Raw genomic sequence first — 18,547 nt, forward strand, 5'->3', positions numbered from 1 at the left:
GAGCCCCCTCCTGCACTCCAAACCCCTCATCCTTGGCCCCACCCCAGAGTCCACATTTGCAGATGGAGCACTCACCCCCTCCCACACCTCAACTGCCTTGCATCAGCCCAGAGTCCCCTCCTGCACCCCAAACCCCTCATCCCCAGCCTCACCCCTCCCACACCCCAACCCCCTGCCCCAGCCTGGAGCCCCCTCTCACATCCTGAACCCCTAATTTCTGGACCCACCCTGGAGCCCGCACCTGCTCCCACACTCCAACCCCCTGCCTGAGTGAAAATGAGCGAGTGGGTGAGGGTGAGGGAGAGCGGGCAACAGAGGAAGGGGGATGGAGTGAGCGGGGTGGGGCCTCGGGAAAGGGGCAGGGCAGGGGTGTCTGGTTTTCTGCAACTCGAAAGTTGGCAACCCTATCCAAGGATCGCAAAGCATATTACAAACATTTATGATTTAAGCTTTTCCAAACCTCTGGGAGATAGGAAAGGATTACTGTCCCCTTTTTATCAGCTGGTAAACTGACTTGCAGATAGGTTAAGTGACTTTGCTACCTGAGCCCAGAATAGAATCCAGGTTCCCTGGGGCCCAGTCCTGTTCTTTAATCACCTTCCTCTTAGAAGAGCACCTTAATCAAACACATCTTTTTTATATCCTCCAACTATAAACATTAGTTGTGGGTGAAGATTTCAATCTCACCTTAACCCACAATCTATACAGAATAGGGACATTTCAGTATTTTTAAAAGCAATGAAGATTTTTTTTTTAAAATGTGAATTTTCAAAGCACTTTAATCTCTTAAATGCCTTGAGAGAATGTAACCAAGGAGTTAGTTATTGCCCATTCTATTCTTCAGTACACTTCATATTCAGTCAGATTTCTTTATGGTCTCTAAAGGCCTGATCCAGCTCCCACTGAAGTTCTTCCATTAACTTCAGTGAGAACTGGACTGGATCTGAAGTCACCTTCACTAAATATACTCAAGATGTAGAGTCAGAATTCTGATCTCCTCTCTTGCACCATTTATATTTATTGGTGTCCCAATGTTTTTCAGGCATTAGAAGGCTAGAAGATTAGTGTAGTTCTTCTTAAAACACTGTGCTGAAGAAATGAAGTGACACATTGATGAGTACTATCTGTCTTAAATACCGCTACAGTGCTACCAAGTAGCCAAAGTACAACCAGCCACCCTGGCCTTTATTTGACCAAGGAAGCACTTTTTCAACTTATCCCATCAGATCTTTTCTGCATTTATCTTACCTCCTTGCCTTTTGATTACTAGCCCTCCAAAACCAATCTTTCTAAAGTAATCCCTAGAAGATGCAGGCTCAGAAATGTCAATATTTAACTTCAAAATTTTCACAGGATGTGACAGATTGTTACTTAGGGTCATATATTGATTATTTTTAATCAATACACACAACTCCCACTGAAATCAAATTGAGTCCCTTCATGGATCAAGGGTCTTCCAGGGGGCCTGAGGGTGCTAAAAAGCTCCTGCCAGATAGATTTAGTGTATTTGTTTTTAATTTAAATTTTAGACATATTCTTAGAAATTATAATTGTTATATAAGTGAAAGCAAGGGGATATTTACCAATAATGTTAAAATACAGCACAACTTACTAACTTATTAAATATAAATAAATTAACTACTGATTCAGTGGTACAGTATTTCTTGAGTTATGCCCTATAATTAGATTGCTTAAGAGACTAGTATGTTTATCTAGAGAAGATGCTACATGTAAGAGCTGTATCCATACATCTAAATCCGCCAAACTCTAAGGGTATGTCTACACTACAGGATTAATCCGAATTTAGATAATTCGAATTTGGGAAACAGGTTGTATAAATTCGATTGTGCGCGGCCACACTAAGCACCTTAATTCGGTTTTTAACCACATTAATTCGGTGGTGTGCGGCCACACTACCCCATTAATTTAAACACAGTAATTCGGTGGTGTGCGGCCACACTAACCCTAATTCGAATTAACAAAATCGATTTAGGCTCTACTCCGTTCGTCGAGGTGGAGTACAGAAATCGATTTAAAGGGCCCTTTAATTCGAATTAACTGGCTCTGTAGTGTGGACGGGTGAAGGGTTAATTCGGATTAACGCTGCTAAATCCGAATTAATCCCGTAGTGTAGACCAGGCCTAAATGTGAGACCAGAAGCTAAAATGAAGGATGCACAAACATAAGAACACAAGAACATATGAATGGCCATACTGGGTCAGATCAAAGGTCTATCCAGCCCAGTATCCTGTCTACCACAGTGGCCAATGCCAGGTGCCCCAGAGGGAGTGAACCTAACAGGTAATGATCAAGTGATCTCTCTCCTGCCATCCATCTCCACCCTCTGACAAACAGAGGCTAGGGACACCATTCCTTACCCATCCTGGATTATAGTCAATAATGGACGTAACCTCCATGAATTTATCTAGTTCTCAGGCAAGGAGTTCCACAGGTTGGCTGGGTGCTGTGTGAAGAAGAACGTCCTTTTATTTGTTTTAAACCTGCTGCCCATTAATTTCATTTGGTGGCCCCTAGTTCTTATATTATGGGAACAAGTAAATAACTTTTCCTTATTCACTTTCTCCACACCACTCATGATTTTATATACCTCTATCATATCCCCCCTTAGTCTCCTCTTTTCCAAGCTGAAAAGTCGTAGCCTCTTTAATCTCTCCTCATATGGGACTCATTCCAAACCCCTAATCATTTTAGTTGCCCTTTTCTGAACTTTTTCTAATGCCAGTATATCTTTTTGAGATGAGGAGACCACATCTGTATGCAGTATTCAAGATGTGGGCGTACCATGGATTTATATAAGGGCAATAAGATATTCTCCGTCTTATTCTCTATCCCTTTTTGAATGATTCCTAACATCCTGTTTGCTTTTTTGATTGCGTGGACATCTTCAGAGAACTATCCACGATGACTCCAAGATCTCTTTTCTGATTAGTTGTAGCTAAATTAGCCCCCATCATATTGTATGTATAGTTGGGGTTATTTTTTCCAATGTGCATTACTTTACATTCATCCACATTAAATTTCATTTGCCATTTTGTTGCCACTCACTTAGTTTTGTGAGATCTTTTTGAAGTTCTTCACAGTCTGCTTTGGTCTTAACTATCTTGAGCAGTTTAGTATCATCTGCAAACTTTGCCACCTCACTGTTTACCCCTTTCTCTAGATCATTTATGAATAAGTTGAATAGGATTGGTCCTAGGACTGATCCTTGGGGAACACAACTAATTACCCCTCTCCATTCTGAAAATTTACCATTTATTCCTACCCTTTGTTCCCTGTCTTTTAACCAATTCTCAATCCATGAAAGGATCTTCCCTCTTATCCCATGACAACTTAATTTACGTAAGAGCCTTTGGTGAGGGACCTTGTCAAAGGCTTTCTGGAAATCTAAGTAGACTATGTCCACTGGATCCCCCTTGTCCACATGTCTGTTGACCCCTTCAAAGAACTCTAATTAGATTAGTAAGACATGATTTCCCTTTACAGAAATCATGTTGACTTTTGCCTAACAAGTTATGTTCTTCTATGTGTCTGACAATTTTATTCTTTACTAAAAATAAGTATACAGCAATCTTGTGCTAGATAGTTTTGACAAACAGCATTTTCTTCAGCTTCTGTTCATGACTCAGCATTCCTATTATGTGAATGGGCTAGACTTACATATAGAGGTGAAAGTAAGCCGGTACGGTCCGGTACGGCGTACCGGCAAGAGTCAGTACACCGTGCCGGACCGCACCGGCTTCCGCGGTGGGGATTTAAAGGGCTCTGGGCTCCGCGCCAAGCCCTTTGAATCCCACCCGCAGCTCCGGCAGCCGGGCTGGGACTGGGATTTAAAGGGCTCCGAGCTCCCGCGGCTGCGGGCAGCCCAGTGCCCTTTAAATCCCGCCCGCGGCTCCGGCAGCTGGGCTGGGGCCGGGATTTAAAGGGCTCAGAGCTCCCTGCCGCAGCGGGGAGCTCAGAGCCCTTTGAATCCCACCTGCAGCTCCGGCAGCTGGGCTGGGGCCAGATTTAAAGGGCTCAGAGCTCCCGTGGCTGCAGAGAACCCAGAACCCTTTAAATCCCGCCCGCAGCTCCGGCGGTTGGGCTGGGGCCGGGATTTAAAGGGCTCAGAGCTCCCCCAGCGGCAGGAGCTCCGGGCCCTTTAAATCCCGGCCCCAGCCCAGCAAGGCTCGGGGTTCCCCACAGCCGTGGGAGCTCCGGGCCCTTTAAATCCCGCCTGCAGCTCCGGCAGCCGGAGCTGCGGTGGGGATTTAAAGGACCCGGAGCTCCGCAGCGGCCGGAGCCCCAGGCCCTTTAATTTGCCCCTGAGCCCCGGGGGCTCCCAGCCACTTCTGCAGCTGGGAGCCACGGATTGATTTAAAGGCCCTGGGGCCCCCAGCCACAGCCGGTGCCCCAGGGCCTTTAAATCTTGAGAGGCCCCGCCTCTTCCGGTCGAGGCCATGACTCTTCTGGATGAGGCCACGCCCCCCTCAGGACTCCGGCAGTACCGGTAAGTCCTGTAAGTTACTTTCACCCCTGCTTACATATTCAAATGCCTCTTGTATGTGTTTTGCATTAAATATTCATTTATTTCTCATATTCTATATCTGTTCTGAACTTCAAAATTTACTTTTTCAGACCAAGATGTCTTAAAACTTCAAAATAAATTTAAGTGGCTCAAGACCACCAATCTTATTTATAATGTAGTGGCTTTCCACCTCTCTGAGCTGATCTCTAACACTCTTTATTACTCAGAAATTCAGACACAAACCATATTCATTTAGAAGGCATTTTTAAATTAGCCTTATTAAAAATCATGCTTAAATTATGTTCTAAATTGACAGGGAGCCATAAAACTGTGCAGGTCTGGATCTTTCTGATCCATATCTTTTCCTTTAAAAAAGAACAAACAAAATGATACAGAGTTTCAAATTATGAGGTTTTTCAAACTTTCCAGATAACATTTTCCTCGTTATACCACAGTGAATTTAATGTCTAGAATCATAGAAATGTAGAAAAGGGTTGGAAGGGACCTCAAGAGGTCATCTAGTCCAGCCCTTGCACTGAGACAGGATCATTTGATTAGTTGACAGGAAGAGAGGATATTCTGACTTAGTTGGGCTTTAGGAATATTATTATTCTTTTATTGGATTCAGCTTTCCTGGTGGTTTCACGTTTGAACCAAGAGCCCCCTAGTAAATATGTAATATCAGCAATCATTAGTTTGAGCAGCATGTTTGTGCCACACTTCCCTTCACTGGAATTTAGCAATATGAAATATGACTGCATTTCTATATTACCAGCTTTGAACTCTTTAAACAAAAACAGCTGCCCCAATAAGTCCCAGCCTTAGCGCAGTAGTATTCACGGGTTTAGTCTATCAATTTCTTTAGGAAGACTGCCAAAGACTCAGAGCCTTGCAGTGACAACTCTTCTGGTGAAAGCTGTATGTGAAATCTGATCAAGACTTGAGTGATTTTTCTGGGTCCAGAAACGCTAAACCTCTAAGGTCTCTCTCATGTTTTGCTGCCATATACTTCTACTCAAAATCACAGGAGACGCAGTAAGAAGTCCCTTACCCTAGTCTGATAAAACAATACAGAGCATCCATCTCCTAAGCATAGTGCAAAATATACAATAAAACTTTCCCACAGCCACTGATCAATGTCTAAACAATTTTTAGACACAAACTAATACATGGGCGCTCTTTAAATGTTCACTCATTCAGCATGACGATGAATGAAGATTTTTAGTTCTAATTTAACCATTAAAACTAGTCTCTCCTACAGTCTGGCTACTGCCAAAGCAGCCTCAGAGGCTCATCACAAGGTTGAAATGCTCATGTGCTGTTTATTACTTGTGCCCCACTGTCATGGGGGCATCGCAAGCACAAGCTGCTTCCTGCTGAATAAGAGCTCTGGGGTGATAAGAACTTGATCCGCCCTGTTGAATCAAGGGGTCGTCCCCTTTCTCACAGCCCTGTTTGGGAATATCACAGGTAGTCCCCACCATCCTACTTAACAGGAAACCTTTATTCACTCTCCTCCCCCTCACTCAGGTCACAAATACATGCAGCAGTTCTGAACACAATACTTACCTCTGCTCCCTGCCCTGAAGGATGAAATCCTACCAGTTAGTTCGGAGCAAGAATTTGGGGTTGTGAAAAGAAGGCTGCACAGTGAGTCTTGGGCCGTGCGGCCATTTTATTGAAACTAATACATGTATTGGAACCTTCAATTTGCTCGAACTGGCCCTGCCTCTTTCTTTTAAAAGCCCAAACCAAAACACTTACCTGTGTAGGCAGGTCACTTGGGTTAAGGTCTGGCACCCCACCATCTGAATGGCGAGACCTGTACCGTCCCTCAGAGTCTGCATTTCGAAACCGATCCTCTGTGTTGCTTGCCGCTTCAGATGCCTCTGGCTGTGAGCCGTCAACCTCCATAGGCGTGTGGTGTCCATTCTCCTGCTCTGAATTCTGGCTGTCTTTGCTTTCCTTGCTGTCCTTACTGGCTGGAGTTCTGGCAATGACCCCAAATTTTCTAGTTCTTTTTCCATTTTGAGCGGCTCTGTCACTTCGCTCCAAGGTAGGCTTTGCTTTGGGTTCACAGCTGTTGCTGTTGTTGCCATTTGATGGAGGAAGAGGGGCTTTGCGCTTAATGCGACGGAACATGATCAGGTAGATAAAGCCGCCATTCCAGCACTGATCAGCCAGGTAGCTGCGAGCAAGAGAAAAGTTTGGATTATAAACAGATTGTCCTATAAAGTTGATATTGCAAGTACAGTCAACGGGTATATATTTTGCTAGGTATTGATGCACTTTCTAACAGGATTCTTTGCCTAGCTAAATTGTTACCAAATGCAATGATACAGTAAAACACCTTGAAGCATCAGCAAATGAGCTCTGCAGTTGGTATTAGAAATTGTGAGATGTTCAGACTCACAAGGGAGTTCTGTGCTCTTGCTTCAAATAAGGCTATTTTGCAAAAAGTCCTAAAAGGTATGCCATGCTCATGGAGAAAATATTCCTCAACACCAAAATGCTTCTTGCATATGAATTAGAGAAGATGCATTTGAAACAGGGAGTTTAAAAAAAACAAACAAACAAACAAACAAAAAGGCTTGGAAACAGGCTAATCACATTTTGGTATTCATGAAAACTGGCAAAAAACACTCAGCTGGTCATCTTCCACAATTCAAACTCTGAATGCGAGACAGGTGTTTAGGCAGCACAATGGGATGACAGAGCATAGCAAAAAACAAAGAAAACATTTTTCCCTCTCCAACGGAAACAAAAAATACCAGCCAGGCTTCACTGGTGCAGCAGCTCACAGTGCTTGCATCTGAAATGCAGCCTTTTCCCTGAGGTACATCTTCAGTTTTGGCTTGGGTACATATGCCCTACCTTGGGGCAAATCCACTGTTTCTGTAAGCAGGCTCCAATTGCCCTAGTACAGCAAAACACTACGCTATAAACTATGATGTACCTACTGGGTCCAATAACAGGACAAGGAAATAAGGTGGATTTCCTTTTATGATGTCTATTCTGGTGGAGAGCTAGGTGATCTGAACTGTGGAAGTAGCAGCCATAAGTAGCAACACACATACTGTATTTACAAACTATCACTCCCACTCTCACCATCTGAGTGACGCTTTACATAACTGTATTTCTACTTCAGGCAAAAAACAATCACCTTTATGGAGCTGCACCTATTTATTCCAAGGGTGAATTTGGGCTCTTGTGTATTTAGGGACAACATATACCTCAACCTAAATTCTTTAAATATTTGGCTTTCAATCCAAGAATGTAACCGAGAGTACAAATAAGCTTGAATTTGTACTTAACGTGTTTGTATGAATCCCTTCTGGTAGGTCCCATGCTAACTTAGGTTACGTTGTCTACTTTGCTGGTGAAAGCAGAAAATGCTTCCAAGAATATCAAACAAACCATTCTCCAATAGCAATGAACATTCACTAATGTGGAGCTGTTGGTAAACGTACAGTAACATCACCTTCTTGAGAGGTGAAAGTAGATGCCAGTAAAAGGAACTACGCTGTAAGGATCTTTAGATGAAATAATATGGCATTTGCGGATGTGAGAGAAGTAGTCAGGGACTGACGGTCAGAGTCACAGAGTCAAAGAGATTAAGGCCAGAAGGGACCCCAAGATCATCCAGTTTGACCTCCTGTATGCACAGGCCACCAACACCACCCAACACCTGCACACTAAACTGAACAACCACAATTAGACCAAAGTATTATAGCCCATAGGAAACTACCATGTGCCACAGGCGGCGGGGAGAAGAGGGGGGGGCAAAAAGTGCACCAGTGTTTGAAGCCCCTGCATTGGGAATTAAGTGAGAGATACCCAGACAATTCTGACATGTGGCCTGCACTCCAGGCAGCAGAGGAAGGTGGAAAAAACTCAAGGGCTCTGCCAAACTGACGTGGGGAAAATTCCTTCCCAACCCCACATATGGAAATCAGTTAGAACCTGAGCATGTGAACAGCCAGCCAGCCAAGCACATGAGAGAATGATTTCCCACCCCAACAGACTTGCACAATACATCTGTACGGTTAATGCTGACCAGCTGTGCTGCCCCCCTCCACCCGCATCCCAGCTGCCATCCAGCTGAGCTGGGCTCGTTGCACTGCCAGAGACGCTCAGAGGGAGCATGCAGGGGAGGAACATGGGAAGCCTAAAGCCAGTTTATGAGTGAGGAGGGGTTTTTTGAGTGGCAAGGGTGAGTGATCGAGTGAGTGGCAAACTTTGGTGGTTGGTTCTTTGGTATTTCTCAATGAATGAAAGAAGGGACTGGGCATTGCTGGGTGAGTGGAGGAGGCACGCTGAGATGGAAGAGGCAATGAAAGCTGGAGAGGGCACTGGTTAGTTGGTAGTTTCAGTTCAGTTCTTCCTTATGGTTAGGTCAGAAAATCCCACCTTCACAACTGGCCCTCGTCAGTAAGGCTCTGATTTTTAAAGGTATTTAGACATTGCTCCACTCAGCACTGCAAGGCCTATGTGATTTAGGAGTCAAACTCTCAGTTTCAAAAGTGACTCAGGCATTTACCCATTAAAAGATCATGGGACTTAGGAGCCCAAATTGTTGAAAATGAGACTAATTAGGCCCCTAAGGCACTTAGGCCCTGCAATGCTGAACGAAACAATGCTTAAATACTTTAAGAAAATTGTGCCTTTATTTCATCAGGGAGACCAATGATTGAAGGAACATGGTAACCACAGACCCCATCTCCTCAGAGATGACCCCTGCAGAACAAGATTGAAGCACGAGTAAGTGGGGCAGGAAAGTCTGTATTGATAATGGCAATGTCGTATCTTCTCAGTGAACATGCAGAGGACTTCAGTCACCACGATTATAAATTCAGCACCTTTCACAAGCACTGTAGTCATTTTTTAAAATAAAAAATAAAAACCGTCTTTCTTTCTCAATCAGCTGGAAGTAGGCAACACAGTACAAGAGCCTATATTAGCGTGGAAAATCTTGGGAGGGTTGGGTCACTAATGCATCCAGAGGAGACTGGATCCAAAGGGTTATATTATAACATTCCAGAAATAAACAGATATTTTGATTATCAAGTTAAGACTTTTTCCTCCCCCCTCAAATCAAGGGAAGAGGGGCAGTTTTGTTCCAGAAACAGTATGGGCTGCCTGGTTTTCACATTTATCTTTCAAGCTCAAATTTCAAGGCAGCCAACAACGTTGATTAAAATTCATGACTTTTGCTTGCAGCAATACCATTGCACTCTGATCCATCACATATAAACTTGATAGCATTGCTTCTCCTGAAGGAGAGAAACAGAAGAGTGTCTCCTGCTCTAATAAGCCTATGGTCTGTTTTGGCTGCCATGCCATTCACATACATACATTTCTTTGCATTAATAACCGCATGCTTTTTTAAGCACTGGTAATACAATACCTCCCTCAGACAAATATAAATTCACCAACAAGATGAAATGACAGAGAATACAGCAGACAAATACCTGTTAAGTCCAGAAAAAATAAAGTTATAAAATGTATTGCAAATGAAGCAATTTTATACAGCAAAACAAAATATGATCTCTCTACCATTTTATATTCTTTTGTGACATGTTAGTTTATCATAACATGTAAGATAAACGCTTTGGGAAAAGGATATAATATTCTAAATGCTCATTTTATAAATATTCAATCCACTGTTGGTTCAAGGATATGCTTAGAGACACAGGGCCAGATTCTCAGCTGGTGTAAATGGATGTAGTTCCCTTGACTTCCATGAAACTACAATGCTTTACTTTATGAAGATCTGGCCCACATACTCCAGTCATGCAATCTGTAGTAACTCACGTTTCTATGCTCCCTTGATTGCTACAGGGCAGTTCTGTGCATGCACTATATTTTTATGAAAGATGAAAACAAGTTGACACAGAAGAACAAATGAGTCTCTCTGAAGAGCAATAACCAGGCCAGCAGCCATATCACTTCAGGCGATGATCTTGTCAGATCTTCCAGGCTTAGGGAAAACTATGTGCTGGAAAAACAGGTGTCGATGATTCAGTAGGTAGCACTGTTCATTCTGAGTCACTGTTGAATCAACGCCCAATCAGACCTGTATTGGAAGAACTATGCTAATGGTGCAACACTCAGCTATCTTTTTGTGGAGATAGACAACCAAGGTCCAGATCATTTGTGGTCATTTAATATAGAGTGTCTTTTTTTTTTTTTTTTTTTTTTAAACAAGGATAAGATTGTTAATCAACTCCTAAGCCAAATTTCAGTTTGGCTAACTACATTCTGCCTACTTAGCTGGCTTCTTTTTCCTTTCCAGCTTCTTTTCCTGCTTTTCTATCTTTAAGCCTGAGGAAGGCGGAAAATCTCCTAAAATTGATCTTAAAGTTGATCTGCTTCAATGCAAGGCAGGAATCAAGGAAGCCTGCCTGCAGAGCTCAGAATGGGCAAAGCAGTAAGTACACTTTCCTATGTCCTGATTGGTATAGACTTGATGGTGTCCAATGACAATCATGCCACAGAAAACTCTCTGATATGTTTTTTGGGGGAGAAATAGGAAAGTTTTTTATTTTTAAAGTATTTCGTGTAACTTAAGACTAATTACATTAATATTAAGATATAATAAACCAGAAAAGATAACAGTAGACTAACGAAAGCATGGGAAAGAAATTAACCTGATCCTACCAAAATGCAATGATTGGTGAGGATCCGCAGTGTTTTTTAATTTCTGTCTCTCTATGAACCTAGGAGCATCCTACGCCAGAAGACAAATAGGGGCTGGATTCAGTAAAGTACCTGTTCAGCTTCTGCACTGCAGAAGCCTCTGCAAAAGTGATGCTGGATCCAAAATTCCACTTGTCAGGGTTTCTAAAGAGCAGAAACCAGACAAACTTTTTACTTAATCTGGCACCAGCAGAGTATTCACTGGGTTTTTAAAAATTCAATTACCAGATGGATTTCAGAAAGTCCAAGATCAGAGTTGCAACGTTAAGTGGGGGTTGTGCGCCACTTATCACAGATTTGGAAGTACTAGCCTCGACAACATACCACAAGGTCTTCATATTACTGATCTTGAAGAATGCAAGACATTTTATTAGCGCATTACACAATGCTGGTAATATGTTACAGAAATAGAATGCTTTACTAGAGCCATATCTGCCCAATTTTCTGTAGCAATGCTGATATTCACCAAATCATTTCACGATGATGCAGAGGGCCCCCCCTCAGACAGAAGAAAACCACAGCTCCCCTGTACAAAGGAGGAGGGCCACAGAGACAACATGCAGGAAGACTGTAACCCAAAGAAAGACTTTTCCTTGTACCTTACTTACAAAGGCAATTAATTACAGACCAGTTTGCAGTATTTGTAATGGATTCAAAACACCTTTCAATACTGCTTTTTTCCAGAAGAGCACTTCGTTGTCTTAAATAAATACAGATAGCACGAATATATTTTGCATTTCTATAGCACCTTCTGAGCATCACAAATGCTAAGCAACCATGAGTGACTATGCACAAACTCCACAATACCCTATGAGACATTACTAAGGATACATACAGCACAAGGTGTGCATGGGCTAGCTTACCTGAGCTAGCTTGAATCCAGTTAGCGTGGGTAACCATGGTAGTGAAGACAGTGCAGAGTGGGCTAGCGAGCAGCGTATGTGTCCCTGCCCATGCTAGCAGGATTCAAGGTAGCTTGGGTAGGCTGATTCCATACGTAGCTTTTGCTGTGTAGACATACCCGAAATGAAGCTGCCAGTGCTGCAGTGCCATTGCACTGTAGATTTCCAGTCTCCTGCACTGCAGCAAGTGGGGTACAGCAACATATTTTAAAACTGCCTAAGTGGTAGGTTAGTACTGCTTTATTTCTATTTTTTAAAACAGATGAGTAAACTGAGGCAGAGAGGTTAAGTCCAAATTATCATAGGATAGCAGCAAAAAAATCAGGAAGAGAACCCAGCACTGAGACACTCTGGTGATGAACACTATAGAAAACCCTAATAGGGATTAACTACATAGAACAAATGAACCCAGGTATCCTTGCTCCCAATTGAAGAGCTAGGACATTCTCCAAGACATCTACTTTGAAACAACCGTTTTCTGACTTGATCTCACTCTCCTAATTCATCTTAGCTAGGGTACAACATCAGTATTGTGGAAGTAGACTATCTAGAATATAGATAGTCACGAGCAGTAGGGGCTGATATGTTCCTTTCTTTGGGAGAGAAATCATCCATCTGCCAAACTGTAGAACCACAACAACTACAAATGATTAAAACTAAAACTTTAAAAAAATAAAAAAGGAAGAAAGAAAAGGTAAAACAATCCCTGCTGATGCACTTTGTGTCTAAGGCAAAGAATAGAGCAGCTGTGTACAGTTACCTTCCTCGCAGCATGCCTGCCTGTAAGGAGCTGTGTCCCTGGTTACTACTACTAATAGGTGTGTAATAATACTCTCTTTCCTTCGGAATTATGAAGGGAACTGCACATCCATTACCTTCTATGACTAATGTGTTTTAAACTCCCAACTCTCATTTCTCCCTTACACCACTGAGTTGATCATTGATATTATATAAACTGATACACAAGCCGGGTTTATTCCAGGTTCAATGGCATATGTGTGAAGTGTCTGACTCGGAAAGGATATTTTAGGATAAGTAAACAGAAAGCGTTCCCAGACTCGACAAGCACATGTTGCAATGAACTCTCTGTCTCCTCACATTTGTTAAAGCTGTGCAATGACACTTTCATAAACATCAATGGTCACACTGAGCCATAGGAGAACCAAAGCAGACTCGGCAGCCATCAGAAAACATCTGGGTTTCTTTTACAAACAAAATATTTAAAAGTATGTTTATTGTCTAATAATAGTGCTCTTTTACATTTATACAGGGCCTTTCATCCTGATGGATGCCAAAATGCTTTACAAACAACGCTTTACAAACTGTATACACACTGATATCTTCACAAGAATGAGCAAGGAGGGGAAATTTTGGCCAAAGAGACTGGATTTCAAACCTTTACACAAAGTGCAATGGGACCTATAATCAGAGGTGTAAGTAAGCCGGTCCGGTCCGGTACGGCGTACCGGCAAGAGCCAGTACGCCTTGCCGGACTTCACCGGCTTCCCACGGTGGGGAGCCCAGAGCCCTTTAAATCCCACCCGCAGCTCGGCGCCCGGGCTGGGGCCGGGATTTAAAGGGCCTGGAGCTCCCAATATTTAGCCCTTTGTCCCGCATCCCAATCAATGTACCATCGGGACGCCATTTGTTCCGATATTCAGGCAAGGAGGCGAGCGGAAGGGAGGCGCTGACCCCGTGGATGGTCCGGGGCTGGAGTACCCATGGGGAAAAATCGCAGCCAAGCTCCCCGCTCCTCGCCTCCTTCTCCCCCTCTCACCCCAGCGCGCTGCATCCCCGCTCCTCCCCCCCTCCAGCACTTCCTGCCACCTAACAGCTGTTTGGCAGCGCTTAGCGCTTTCCAGGAGGGAGGGGGGGAGGAGCGGGTAGGCAGCGCGCTATGGGGAAGAGGCAGAGAAGAGGCAGGGCAGGGGCGGGGACTTGGGGGAAGGATGAGGGCGGTACAGGGGCGGGAAGAGGCAGGGGTGGGCAAGCACCCATCTGGCAGATGGGGAAGTCGGCGCCGTAGGGGTGAGTGGCGGGCGGGGGGGTGAAGAAGCAAGCGGTGGGCGGGCGAGCGAGCGGGCACAGAGGCGAGCGGTGGGTGGGGGACCTAGGAGGGACGCAGCAAGCCAGCGGCAGGCCGGGGGATGAGGAAGGGCATAATGGGGAGGCCAAGTGGGGAGGGGGCGGGACCTGGGGCAGAGTGGGGGTGGAGACTAGGAGGAGCGGGGGTGGACTGTGGATGGGGCTGATGGCACCCCAATGTGACCTGATATTTTAGTGTGGTGATCTGCTCACCCTATCTAGCTGTGAGCATCTTGGAAACAAATTCTAACACAGAAGACAAGAAGCCATGGAAATATACAGCTGCTTAGGACAAAGTCTTTGCATCTCAGGGCAGTGATTCATGTCATCATGAAGGTATGTTACAACATGAAACAGCCAGTCCAGAACAGCCCTGAGCTCCAAGAGCCTGGCTGGAAAAACAGATTGAAGTTGTGATTTTAGCTCGACAGGAATCAGTGCTTCCCTGGCTGATTGGGTCACACCCCCTCTTAGGCCTGCTCCACAACCTTTACACATACCTCAGTTGTCACCTCTCATCTTTGCAACTTCCCGTGGGCAGAATTTCTGTCTTGCAGCCTCCTCCATGATTTATACTGATAGAAACCAATGTAAGATCCTTGGGTGAATCTGGCCCCTGTATTAACTTAATATGACGACCAAGAGGCTAGTACATAACAATACCAATAACGAAGCAAGCAGTTTCAACTCATATCGTCACACTCAACAAGCCCTTTCCTGTCTTAGATTCTGTGTGTGCGCTGACATATGGAAAAAGAGATGTAATATTCTCTACCTGCATTAATAAGATGATTAAAAAATGCAGAAATAACATGAGAAGGTCAATCAACAAGCTGAGCTGTTCTAAAAATATCCACCAAGTTAATTCAAATGGCCGGGGGCAGGTAACAGGCCTCCCACTTCCTTTTGATGGTAAGCAATTTTGAGACGACGACTTGTTGCCAAGAATAAGCAATATTTCCCACAGTCCCACATCAGCGGCAGCTCTCTAAACAACATTGGTTTTCTGAAAAGCCGAGGCTTGTGCACCGGGGAGAAAAAAACAGCTTGAATTCACAGTTTTATAAAAGTCTTTATGGCACATTATTCAATAACAGCTTTACAAAAAGGGAACCAGTGAGGATAAAGCTATTGAATTTTTTAAAAATGCTTGTAACTTAACTTTCAGAGGGGCAGTGTTGTCCAATAGTGAACTGACGTGCCCTGAATCCCTGGGCAATGACTTAGCCTCTTTCCGGCTCAGTTTCCCCATCAATAAAATGAGAATATTATTACATTATTATCTTATTATCAATGTCCCAGAGCTGAAACCTGTAGGAGCCAGGTTTTTCTCTTTATGGACCAGCTGTGGAATTAAATTCCCACAAGAAATACATCATGGCCACTTTTGGAATGAGATACCACACTGTCTGTTTGCACAGGTATAATGAACTGAGAAAATGTCTTTACAATTTATGAGACTAGGATTCCCCCTCACTGCAGACCAGGAACTGTGACAACAGGTTCACCATTGAAGGTCAAATACCGAGGAGTTGGCTACTTGGCTACATTTTGTGTGCAACCCTTCTGCCCATCTAAGTTGGCAGCAACAAGGGCCGGATTCTGTATCTAGGGGTTCCGTTTCAATAACTCAATGCAAAACCGGCTCGAGCCCCCACCCAGTGACCTGGGACAATTACATACCACCCTCTGGGTGCCTTTAAGAGGCAATACTTCCCCTCTTACAAGCAAGGAGTCTGAGTGTAGCAGAAAATGTTTAACATGAGGTAAACGACATCAGCATTAAATTGGAAAAAACACCACAAACAGGATTCCTAACACAAACCATGAGCAAAAGACCCACCCCAGCAAATTGGGCCGTGTCCATTCCCTTTGGTTCTTGAATCCAGCAACCCAAAAATCACCCAGAGTCCCCAAAGTCCAATATCCCCAAAGTCTCTTGGGTCCAGCAACCACCCAAAGTCCCAAAAGTCCAACAACCCCCAAAGTCTCTGTCCCTGGTCAGTGCAGCCCCAGAGTAAAAGGGGGGGCACGCAGGGTGTTAAGGGGCACCTTACGTGATCCGAGGCCGACCGGCCGTCTCTCCGTGGGGTTCCGCCGCAGCCTTCACCACGAGCCAGTCCACTTCCTGCCGTCCCACAAACTGCTCTGCTCTACGAGCTGCTCCGCTCTGCTCACCAACCTGTGAGCCACTCCAGCCATCCCCGCAAACAGCTCCGCTTGCCGTTCCTTGGGCCACTCCAACCGTCCCCGCAAGGCTCCAACCGTCCTCCGCGCCGCTCGCTGCTCCTCCAGCCGTCTCCGCAAACTGCTCCGCCAGCCGCTTAGCAATATAGCTTCAGGCTCCCCCACTAGTTAACACAGCACTCAGTGATCTCAGCTCTTAGTAACTATAGCTCTTAGTGATTTCAGCTCATAGTAGGGGAGCCCCAGTGCTGGTGCACCATTGGCCCAAAGTGAATTCAGCTCAGCAGCCTGTAACTAAACTCCTAATGGAATCAAAGTTAGCTCTGACATTCAACAGTGTAGAGAGGAGGTGGTGCAGTTGGTGTTTCAGGCCCTCAAAAGGGGCCCATAGCATCAGGTACAAATACCTGTCCCCATTCTCTCTCAATTCACTGGGTTGTGTAACCCATGTCCCTTGTCTAGCGAGTGCTACTTAGGTGATGGTGAGATCCTCTGTCATAAAACAGTTTCATTGTCCTTGATTCACATAATCAGGGTAACAACACTTTATTCCTCCTGCCCCAATAACAGAGAAACTGGGGATCCCACCCCATCCAAAGTAACCACTATCAGTTGCTGTTGTCTCATGCCAGGTGGGTGGGTGTGCCTATGCAAACAAGATCAGCCCCTGGAGTTCTTTTCCACACTCGCCATAATTCACCACCAGATGTCAGGGTTGAGCTCATCCTGACTCTGCTTACATGTGGGCTGCAGAAGAGAGCATGTTCTACCTGCTCTTTTTACTGGGAAATCAACTTTAAGCCTTGCAAAATGTGACCAGATAGCTTACAGAGTGCTTCACATAATTGGGTAAGTAAGGTGGTTTCTGGGTCACCTCCCCAGGGGCTGCATCATCTGCCACCAAGCGAGCACATCCACAGGTTGCGGATAGCAGAACATCTGAAACAGCAAATGCCCCTCACTTTCTAGCTCAAGTACTGGGTCTGGGTCGCATCGGGCGGGTGTAGCAGCGAATGCCTGCCCTGCTCCTGCTGCAGTGTGTGCATGCTGCAGAGTGAGTGTGCCAAGGCGTTGCAGTGGTTCTCAGTCTGCAGTGCACCAGGGGGCAGAGGATGGCAGGAGCAGAGCATGCAGCGGCTGGCACATGCAGCTGCTGCCATGGCAGCACCATGGGCAGGAGAAGGAAAGCCGACCACAGGGGCAAAAGGTGGCAGCAGGAGCGATAAGGACTTAGTTCAGGGGGAAGGAACTGGGTTGGGTCAAAAACCCTCTAAGGCTTGATTTGCGTGGGCTTGGGTGCAGGTTGGGCCTATAAATTAGACCTGGGCAGACCTCTAGGATGGATGGTCTGGGTGCTAGCCTGTACCTTAGGAGAGCTAGGTTGAAGTCCCTGACCTGCCACTGGTCTCCTGTATGACTTCAGCAAGTCCAACAAGGGACAATAGTTCCCCATCTTGCAGGGGTGTTGTGCAGATAAAAACGGTGAGGTGCTCACATACTAGGTTACCGGGGGCCATCTCAAGGCCTTAGATAGAAGTACTGTTTAAGCCAAAATTAAACTGAAAATTGAAAACTTAATGGGCATTCTCCCAAAGGTGATGGCCAATGGCTAAATCATGTATAGATCGCAGGTATGAGGAGAACATGGACTGGAATAGTTAATATTAGGAAAACACAATGAGAACATAGAGGTCCTTTCTTTTTCATCCACATTGTAAAAAAGATATTTTAGAAGTGTTCTTAGTGTTTATTAAATGTGCCAAGATAAGTTCTGGAGCCCTCTGCTTAGCCACTGAACATAGCACATGGGCAGAAGCAGCACAAGCCTCTTCCACACTGCCCCACAAGCGTGATTGCCAAGAAGTCCAGGGAGTGCCTCTAGGAGTAAGATGTTGGCATCTCTGCTTGAAGGTGCCAATTGTGATGGTAACAGATTATGTCATGTGGACACAGAGCCCGCAGGAACCGCACTATGATCACCAACTCATTTAATCCATGTAACCAATTTAATCATTATGTTAGCTGCAGATAGAGGAGTGATTTGCTAAACAAGTCTCAATATACCTCTACCCCAATATAACGCAACCCGATATAACACGAATTCGGATATAACGCGGTAAAACAGCGCTCCGGGGGGGGGGAGGGGATG

At 44.8% G+C, this 18,547-nt stretch overlaps 1 protein-coding gene across 1 annotated transcript in view; it reads right to left on the bottom strand.

Annotated features, from left to right (window-relative positions):
- PDZD2 (PDZ domain containing 2) overlaps positions 1-18,547 on the bottom strand; it is a 200,689-nt gene that overhangs the window by 83,313 nt on the left and 98,829 nt on the right. Inside the window, exon 2 of the mRNA XM_024199800.1 lies at positions 6,290-6,713. Within this exon, the coding sequence (XP_024055568.1) occupies positions 6,290-6,713 (424 nt within the window). The remainder of the gene's footprint in view (positions 1-6,289; positions 6,714-18,547) is intronic.

The sequence above is a fragment of the Terrapene carolina genome, unplaced genomic scaffold (genome assembly GCF_002925995.2).
Source record: "Terrapene carolina triunguis isolate 2854851 unplaced genomic scaffold, T_m_triunguis-2.0 Scaffold411, whole genome shotgun sequence".
Classification (NCBI taxonomy): domain Eukaryota; kingdom Metazoa; phylum Chordata; order Testudines; family Emydidae; genus Terrapene; species Terrapene triunguis.